Raw genomic sequence first — 10,611 nt, 5'->3', positions numbered from 1 at the left:
TTTGTAGTAACATTCTTGGCTTTGTTGTTAAAAAACACCAAGATTGGTTTGTTGATATTGCGTAGTGGTTAAGAGCGTGGGCTACTAACCCCAAGATTCCGAGTTTGATTCAAGGCAGTGACTGAATAATAATAACTTCGAAAAATTTCCCCAAGACACCTGATGAAAGCTTGAGGGTATATCAGCTGAAACGTTGTGTTAACAACAAACAAGATGAGGACAAATATCCATCAAATGTAAATAATGTATATAATTCCTCATCTCTTAAATATAAAACTGCATTTAACATGTTGCAAAATGTTGACATGTCAACGAACAGGACAGTGGCTACATATTTCAAGGTAGTAAAAGCAACAGTGCAGAGGAAGCTACGGATGATGCAGGAAAATTGGTGGAGTGATAGATACGATGAAATCCAAGAGGCTTGAAATGCTAATAATTCCAAACTTTTATACTCTCTCTTGAAAAAAGTTTATGGACCAGTTTCATGAAAGGTTGAGCCACTTCGGAGCAAGGATGGTACAGAATTATTAACAAATCCTAAAGATATTGTTGGGAGATGGAAAGAATATTTTCATGAGTTGCTCAATAGACCCACTGAAGTTGATCTCTCTTTTCTTGATAATATACCCGAGAAACCAACAAAACATTTTATAGCAGAAGTTCCAAACCTGGCTGAAATAAAAGCAGCAATCAGGAAATTGAACAATGGAAAGGCCCCTGGCATGGATGGACTAGGTGCAGAGATATATAAATATGATGGTGATCATCTTTCTGGAATGTTGACGGATGTGATTCAGAGGGTTTGGCAAAGTGAAGAGGTTCCTCCGGATTGGTGTGATGCAACTATGGAGACACTACATAAATCTAAAGGCAGAAAGGATGTCTGTAATAATTATTGCGGCATCTGTCTGTTAGCTGTTGCTGGAAAGGTCCTCTGTAGGGTAATGTTGGATAGTTTACCTCTGACTAGCCGTTATATATATATATATATATATATATATATATATGTATGTATATATATATATATCTGTGTTTATGTATATATATATATATCTGTGTTTATGTATATATATATATATATATATCTGTATCATCGTTTAACGTCTGCTTTTCATGTTAGCATGGGTTAGATGATTTGACTGAGGACTGGCAAACCAGTGAGACCAGGTTATGGTCTCACTTGTCTTCTCACGCACAGCATATTTCCAAAGGTCTCGGTCACTAGTCATTGCCTCGGTGAGGCCTAATGTTCGAAGGTCGTTCTTCACCTCATCCCACGTCTTCCTGGGTCTTTGTATATGTCTTCTTTAACTTTCTAAGACATCTCAACGCTTCTAAAAGCAAACTTCATTTGTTTGCTTATGTTCATTGTAATTTGAATTTAATATATATGTGTGTGTGTGTGTGTGTGTGTGTGTGTGTGTGTGTGTATGGGTATATAAATATATACAGTCTATGGCCATTATCTAATTTATAAATCTGAATTTATTTCATCTGAAACAAAAAAGAAGATACGCTAAAATTTTATAATGATGTACAATTTTCATATCTTATCACATTTATTGATAGTTTATTAAAGCCTGAAACTTTAGTTACCTTAATTTCTGGACACTCTGTATATGTGTGTGTGTGTGTGTGTGTCTGTATTTCACTGATGCATACTTCACTGGAAATTCAATGTTAGTGTGCATGAATAATATAGGCAAATGAGCTGAAAGGAAAATAAAACTTGAAAGAAGAGTATTTGTAGTGTACAAAAGAGAAGACTGTTTTTATGGGCTTCTGATATTAAAAGGAGAATCTTAATTGTATAAAGAGTTGAGTGCTTGAGGCAAACGGAATCTATGGAAAAGGGACACCTAAGAAGACATGGGACAAGATAATATAGAGTAGTTTCTAAAGTTCTAACTTTACAAAGATGATAAAGGACAGAGTGCTGAAGAAGACTCACCAACCTATGCAAGCATGGAAAAACAGACTTATAAATGCTGCTGGTGCTCTTTTGCCCATCATGTTCATTTTATGTCTCCATCTACAACCTTCTCTCTCATTGTACCATGCTGTCTGTGTAATTAAGGATAGTATTGAATTCCTCTGAATTTAATCTTCCCCCATATCCCCTTTTATTGCTTCTCCACCATGACATTAGTGTATTAATGGAGGACTTTGAATTGCTATCACTCTTGACCTGCCACAGCTTCTTTTTCCATTACTATTGTTTTCTATTCAATCTCCTTACCAACAACCAAAATGTAGCTGTTTATAACTCTCACTCTTTTCCATACCTCTCCTTTAACACTCTCTTGCACTTTTATCACTATTTCTCACATCATACTCTTTCTTTTATTACTTTGTCCTGCTTTTTATTCATCACTCTCTAATTTGCTCTCTCAGTTAATGTTGTCTTGGATGAATGGAGAAAATATAGGGTAGAGAGGACTCTTTAGTTTTGCCAGAGATAAGACATATCTAGTACTAATATACACTAAGGTGGTTAGCACCAGGAAGGGCATTGAACTATGTAGACCATGCCAAAAATGGAAGTTACAAGTAAAGTGTGGTTCCTGACTTGTCTAGGAGAGTGGTAACTCCAAATAATATCTATCTCAGACTGTGATGACATATCCACTCAATGCTGGAATAGAAAAGCAATCATAAAATATGTATAACACTTACACTAAGTGATTCAATATTGATAATTCAGATGATTTCATTTTGTATGATTTTATTATTTTAAAACCAAGATTTAAAAAGAAAATGTTCTCTTTTCCAAGTGCCTACAAGTCCAAATCCTTTTGGAATTTGAGTTGAGCATCATGTTGTGGTTTGGTGACACTACAGTAATGTATTCTGTTTTCTCAAAGAATCTGGCAAAATCAATCAATAAAAAAAAAATACATATTCTCTGTTAGGAATTTAAGTCATGAGTTATGATAATGCTCTTGATTTGAACATTGTTTAGATGTATGAATTAAAAAGACTTTTAACGCTTTTAAACGGGTGTTATCAGGCTCAAATATTCTATCTATTGTATGTTCAAATTGGCTAGGTCTAGTCTCTCAAACCTACCTTACTATATCACTCTAAAGATAAACAATCACATCATTGAAATCATAAAGCTATGAGATAATGCATAATCAGTTCAAAACAATGAATAAATACGCATTACATTTGACAGATTCATCTAAATCCTAAAAGGTTAAAAGTTGTTAATGAAATTGTGTATCAATGCATGTCTTTTAACAATGTACATTTTTCTGAAATTATATTTTATTAACATTTATCAAAGTTGTGTTTCTCTAATCTGAAATTGAAATATAAATTGGCTAATCCTACTTTTTTTCTTTTTTCTTTTGCCTTCAAGAAATTATGAATGATGTTGTATTGGCAGTAAAGAAAAATGCAGAATGGAAAGTTCTTATTGTTGACCAGCTTAGTATGAGAATGATATCAGCATGCTGCAAAATGCATGAGATCATGTCTGAGGGAATTACACGTGAGTTACTATTGCTTAATTTCAGTTCAAATAAAATATTTCAAGATATGTTTTTTTTTTAATACAAATGAACAGATTTTAATCAAAGCAAAGCACAAATTTAGGTGTTGCTGGACTAAGGTTGTAGCTTAACTACTTAGAGAGTTAGCCTAGATGAGATGCAGTTTAGCTGTGTGCCAGGGAGAAACACTACTGATGCTCTCTTTCTAGTAAGGCAACTGCAGAAGATTTTAGCCAAAAGTAAACAGAACTTGGCATTTGTCAACATGGAGAAATCTTGCTCCCGGATTTGGGGATCCCTGAGGAAGCTAGAGCTGGCAAGAGCCATCCAAGCCATGTACAGAACAGCTGTCAGTAAAATGAGAGCAATCAGGACAGCGACAAATTTAGTTTGCAAGAAGGGCCAGGTTCCCGGTCCACTTGTAATTTTCATAGTCCTCTAGGCTATAAAAGGAATTTAAGACTGGTTACGCTTGAGAGTTCCTCTCTATTGATGGTCTAATTCTTATAGCTGAAACTGTAGAAGCTAAACCTGAAATCAAAGGTCTTAAAGTTAACTTAGGAGAGACCAAAGTTTTATTGAGCTGGGAAATAGACAGCTTTCTCAATTCCCTTCTGGAATATGGCCCTGCTTGATATGTAGAAAGGCTGTTTGTAGAAATTCCATATGGTGTGCTCAATGCAAACTGTGGACACAAAAGAGATGCAGCGGAATCAAAAAAAAAGATAAATCATTGAAAAGTTGAAATGAATTAGATCAGATCATTAAAAAAACGAGTTTCTTAGATCAGATGACAGATAATGAACATACAAGATCTTAGATTGGAATCATAACTGATTCATACAGCCTAAGATAAAGACACATTGAAACTGATAATTTTAATGCGGTTTCTTTTACAGATTATTATTCAAATAAAGTTTATGTTTTTTGCACTTGTAACTTTAAGTACTCAGTTGAATTTATTTCAGATGAATAAATGGTACATTAAATTTTTTTTTTAAATTTATTTGGATAATTTAATCCTTGATTCTTTATTGCAGTGGTGGAAGATATAAACAGGAGACGAGAACCATTGCCTTTGCTTGAAGCAGTTTATTTGATTACCCCAACTAAGGAGGTAAATAGATGTATTTTTTTGTTTGTTTGTTTCAGTTTCTCAGTTCATAAAGCATTTTTAGACACTTCTATTTCTATATAGTCTATCTATTCTTTTACTAAATATTAAAATATTGATTTTTTTTCTTTAAGTCTGTCAAGAGTTTAATGGCTGATTTCCAAAATCCTGAGAGCCCTCAGTATCGGGGTGCACACATATTCTTCTCTGAAGGTAAATAATTGAACTTAGATATTTTTTTTTTTGTCGATTTGATTTCATTTACTTTTCAGCCTATTTCTTATAATAGATTTGTAGCCTATTTAGAAATGTACGAAAAAAAAAAAAGAATATAACTACTATTATACTAAATTATATTTGTGTATAATTATACTGAAGTTTAACTTGATACGGATTTATGACTGATTATTGAGAGATGATTAAAAAGAAATTGGGGCTGTTGAAAATGAAATTCAAAGTATTTTTTTATTTTTAGCTAAGTAAACTTGATAATTGCTTTTAAATCTGCATTTAAAAAAAAAATCCCTCAATCTCAGAGCAATCTCTTTTTTTTTTTTTTATTTCCTGAATTCTCAAACTTCAGGAAATACAGTTTTTCAGATCAAAGGGATATTTATTCCTCAAACTTTGCATATTTGTTCCTTAACACTAAATTTTGTAGTATATATATATATCAGTTGAGACTACTCTTCCACTAAAAAATGAGTCACTGTAAAAGAAGGGAGAAAATTTCTTAAGTAAAAGAAATTCAAAATGAAAAGATAATACATAATGATTGATCTTCAAACCTTTTCTCTGTCTTTTTTCTTTCATACTATCATGGGGTTGGATAGTGTTGGTAGATGTGAAAACTGGAAATTTGATGCATTATTGTTAGAAATTTAAGTTAACATAGCAATACAATATTTACATTGGATGGATATGTGTCCTCATCTTGTTGAGGACACATTTCAGCTGATTTACTCTCCAGCTTTCATCAAGTGTCCTCGTGGAATTTTGAACCCAACCCAGGGTTCTCATTCCCAATGTATTTTTACTGATGTTATTATTGTTGTTGTTGTTATTATTTTTTAAGGCACTGCCTGGAATTGAACTTGGGGTTAGTAGCCCGCGCTCTTAACCATTATGCTATATGCCTATGGGCAATTATAGAGTGAATTTTTAGGGCTTATAAACCTAATATTTTTGTATCCCTCCTTAATACTTAATATTCTACTCATATCTGCACTAGATCTGCTTAGGAGGTTATTGTGTCCTAACATATGTGCTGCCTCTTTTAGTTTTAGGCACTGTGCAATCCCTCTCTTTACACTGTATGGATGGTGGGAATTGAAGTTGAGGTATTGTCCAGTGAAGGTTGGCTTGCGGTATATGGATGTCCTGAACCCATGCTTACTGCATGTTGTTAATACATCCAGGAATGCTAGCTGCTTGTCTTTTTCCTTTACCATTGTGAACTGTATGGATGGCTTTATTGAGTTCACATGATATCGCAGTACTTGGACATCTTCCTGGTGGGGGCCATAGTATAAAGGTGCCATCAACATATTGAAGCTATGTGGTTGGCTTTAGTGGTATTGATCCTAAAGCCAAATTCTCAAAGTATTCCATGTATATATTGGCTAATATTGATGATAACAGCGAACCTTTCGCTAAACCCTCATCCTGTTGATATATCTCACTGTCTACTCTGAAGTAGGTAGTTTCTACATAGAAGGTCAGCATTTCCATCAAGTTTCCTATTAGGATACTAGTGCGATCTTTTAGACAGGTGTTCATCACTCTAGGAAGAGGAGAGAGGATGAAACCCATGAACTGACCACAGTCTGTCTACCCTATGTAAAAGGCCTCTTGGAAAAGATACAAAAGATATGACATAGGACAGTCAAGAGTAATACAACTCTTCACAAATATCTCCTTCGAGTAAAACCACCAATAGAAGAGAATATGACCAAAGACTGTGTACTCCATCCCATGCAGTTGTGGTAGGTTATACAAAGGCGAAACATGTCGCCCACTCAAAATAAGGGAAGAGGAACATTGTGAAGCTGTGACACAAGATGTTGATAAATCAAGTATAGCTGATCATGTATGGAAAAGTGGAGACCACCTCTCACTGTGGGATTAAGTTAAAATAATAGACTGAGGACACCACTGGAAAATACAAAAACTCAAAGAGGCAGCACATATGCTAGGACACAATAACCTCCTAACCAAACCTAATGCAGATGTGAGTAGAATATGGGAACCGGTATTAAAGAAGGATACAAAAATATTAGGTTTATAAGCCCTAAAATTTACTCTATAATTTCCCATGGGCATATAGTGTAATGGTTAAGAGCGTGGGCTACTAACCCCAAGTAATAATAATACTAAATAATAACATCAGTAAAAATGAGAACCCAGGGTTGGGTTCAAAATTCCACCAGGACACCTGATGAAGGCTGAAACGTGGTAACAACAAACAAGATGAGGACACATATCTGTCCAATGTAGGTAATGTACAGAATTCCTCATTCCAAAAATATAGAACAGTGTAACAATACAAATAATAAAAATAGATTACAGATTTGCTTTTTTTATTATATTAGTTACAAATAGACTTATAATTAAAATTTTATTCACATTTTAAAACACTAAAAATATTTAATTTAGAACTCTATCCTAAGTAGACAAATTGAAGAGCTACCAATGAATTCGTTCCTAAGATAATTTTTTTATAAACTTTTTTTCAGCATGTCCTGATGAATTATTTAAAGAGCTAAGCAAATCTACCACCTTAAAATTCATCAAAACACTAAAAGAAATAAATATAGCTTTTCTTCCATATGAATCACAGGTAAGAGTAAATACTTTCTACATAGTCTACATGTCTAAAAATTAATCAATTGATTAACTTTAGGCAATTCTTATCCATTCATAAAAACACAAAACCATTTATTGCAGTTATTTTTTTTTCTTTTTCTATTTCATTCAGTCAATCTTGATTTTATATACTGGCTTTATATATTATTAACATAAAGCTGGGTTAACAATTTTTAGATTTTCATGTAGTCTACCAAATCAGTCAAATTTAAGTGTGTGTGTATACACATACATATACATGTATAGACACAAACACTCACATCTTGTGTACGTTGCCAGTATTGCCTGACTGGCCTTCGTGCAGGTGACACGTAAAAGCACCTACTACACTCTCTGAGTGGTTGGCATTAGGAAGGGCATCCAGCTGTAGAAACTCTGCCAAATTTAGATTGGAGCCTGGTGTTGCCATCCGGTTTCACCAGTCCTCAGTCAAATCGTCCAACCCATGCTAGCATGGAAAGCGGACATTAAACGATGATGATGAGATATATATATATATATATATACACACACACACACACACACACACACACACACACACACACACACATGCATCACTTATGTGTGTAGCTCATGTATAGATAGGCACAATGATATTAACGATGAGGCTAAATTCCTCTCTAAACAATATATAATTGATGATAGGTTAGGGTGCTTAGCAAAATGTGAAACTTTTATTACTCTAAAAGATCGCAAACCTAATTTCTGTAATAAGACACACGTGTAGACTATTGAACCCACCAAGAACTGAAATGGCTTTGGTAGCTAAAAATTACTAAGGAATATTAATATCAGAATTATAGAGTTTACTAAAAACTACAATAGGTAAAGAACAGCACTGTGGTAGATTGGTTTTGGAATTTAAAGGATAAGCATACAGCTAGATTTACAGTTTGATATTGTATATTTTTATCCCTCAATATCAAGATCATTAGTGGATAAGGTGATTGAGTTTACCAAAAGATATGTCAATATTGACTACAAAGACCTGAACTTTATCATGAATGCTTGAAAAACCCTTTTACTCAGTAAGGGCTCTGTATGGGTTAAAAAAGTATGATACAGATGACCTATTAGATGTAACAACAGGGTCGTATGACAGTGCAAACATCAGTGATTGTGTAGGTCTCTATATATTAAATACTTTGGGATCAAAGTTCCCAATACACACTTGGCCTATACTGTGACAGTGGTTTGGGCATATCTAACAACTGTGATAATGATGCAATAAGGAAAAAACTTTTGTCAGTTATACCTCAGAATTACTGCATCTATTAATCTGTCCAAAGTTGATTTCTTAGATGTTTCCCTAGACTTAAACTCTTGCTCTTATAAACCCTATCACAAACAGAATGAGAAACTCATATATATACATAAACAGTTCTGCACCCCCACCATAGTGTTTAAAAACCTGATAGCCAACATCAGCAATAGGATATCTAATCTATCCTTTCCAAAGCACATATTTGATAAAGCAGCCCTATACTAAAAGAATACCCTAGCTAACAGTAGTTTCAAAAATATCATATAACTTTTCAGTTAAAAAATATGGAGCCTAAAAATACTCTTAGGGAAATAATATAGTTACCCCCTTCCTCCTCTTCCTCAAATGTTAAAACTGACATAAGTAAAGAATTCCTGGCATTATTTAATAAGCATTTTCCAGTAAACCACAAATACAGGAAGATTTTTAATAGATGCTTGTTAAAAATTTTGTATTGTTGCTGCCCCAATATAAAGAACATTATCACTTGCTAGTCATACCAAGAGCCCACTCCCAGTTGTAACTGTTGAGATCTTGAAGCTTGCCTTCTTGATCAGGCATGTTTGATAAACTCAGTTGTTTATGAAGTTGAAATTACTGCATTTCTCTCAGACAATGTAATCAAGAGTAAAAAATTATGTCAGTTTATGTGAAGGTAGTTTTAATCTTCAGTTCTCTTTCGGACACTTTGATAAAAATGAATCTGCTAAGTTGGCTATCCATGTTTGAGATCTGAAGATCCACATACAATCAAGTTGAAAATTGTGTGGAGAAATCTATACCATTTATAAATGGATCAAAGAGATGCAAATTATGCGTAGCTGAGAGATTGCACATTCTTTTTAGATGAAAGAATTCCACCACGTTATTTAATTCCAGATCCAAAACTTTTAGCAAAAGCAAGCACATGTACAAGTTTCTTTTGTTAAACTGGAAGATACCACCCTCTTACAGACTCTGGCCTTCTCTCCATTATATTATGCTACACCAGTTAGATTAATTATGATTTCTATCGGAAAAGGGGACAAATATCTTACTTTTCTTTTCTTCTCATCCAACTTTTTGCATCAATCTTCTTTGCAATTTCCTTCCCATTTTTTCTTATAGACCAGTGTCCTGATTTTCAAATAGGTTTAACAGTATGCACTGAATCTGAACAAATGCTTGGAGATACATGGCATGTTATATAAATCTGCCAAATTATTATATCTTTACAGCATGAAAATATTAGTAACTCTTTCTTAGATTGTGTATTAAAAATTATATACAGTAATCTCTCACCATATCACGGTTCACCTATCACAGTTTATTATTTAAGCTTACGTTGATCCCTCCGTGGTGTTGTTTTGCATTTATAATAAAATTATACATAGGCGTAGGAGTGGCTGTGTGGTAAGTAGCTTGCTTACCAACCACATGGTCCCGGGTTCAGTCCCACTGCGTGGCATCTTGGGCAAGTGTCTTCTACTATAGCCTCGGGCCGACCAATGCCTTGTGAGTGGATTTAGTAGACGGAAACTGAAAGAAGCCTGTCGTATATATGTATATATATATATGTATGTGTGTATGTGTTTGTATGTCTGTGTTTGTCTCCCCAACATCGCTTGACAACCGATGCTGGTGTGTTTATGTCCCTGTAACTTAGCGGTTCGGCAAAAGAGACCGAAAGAATAAGTACTAGGCTTCCAAAGAATAAGTCCTGGGGTCGATTTGCTCGACTAAAGGCGGTGCTCCAGCATGGCCACAGTCAAAAGACTGAAACAAGTAAAAAAGTAAAAGAGTACTGTTTCTACTTTGCAGATTTTCACCTATCGCGGGGTGTTTTGGAATGTAACATCCGCAATAGCCGAGGGATTACTGTATATCTC

General features: G+C 34.3%; 1 protein-coding gene across 2 annotated transcripts in view; it reads left to right on the top strand.

The window, feature by feature from the left end:
- The window catches only part of LOC106874525 (syntaxin-binding protein 1), a 64,542-nt gene that overhangs the window by 13,792 nt on the left and 40,139 nt on the right, over positions 1 to 10,611 (top strand). For both annotated transcript variants that reach the window (XM_052972670.1, XM_052972671.1), the window contains exons 2-5: positions 3,368 to 3,499; positions 4,541 to 4,617; positions 4,749 to 4,827; positions 7,350 to 7,453. In XM_052972670.1, the coding sequence (XP_052828630.1) occupies positions 3,368 to 3,499; positions 4,541 to 4,617; positions 4,749 to 4,827; positions 7,350 to 7,453 (392 nt within the window). The remainder of the gene's footprint in view (positions 1 to 3,367; positions 3,500 to 4,540; positions 4,618 to 4,748; positions 4,828 to 7,349; positions 7,454 to 10,611) is intronic.

Source organism: Octopus bimaculoides, chromosome 1 (assembly GCF_001194135.2).
Source record: "Octopus bimaculoides isolate UCB-OBI-ISO-001 chromosome 1, ASM119413v2, whole genome shotgun sequence".
Taxonomy (NCBI): domain Eukaryota; kingdom Metazoa; phylum Mollusca; class Cephalopoda; order Octopoda; family Octopodidae; genus Octopus; species Octopus bimaculoides.
The sequence above is the reverse complement of the archived record's forward strand: the minus strand, read 5'-3'. Positions and strand labels throughout refer to the sequence as shown.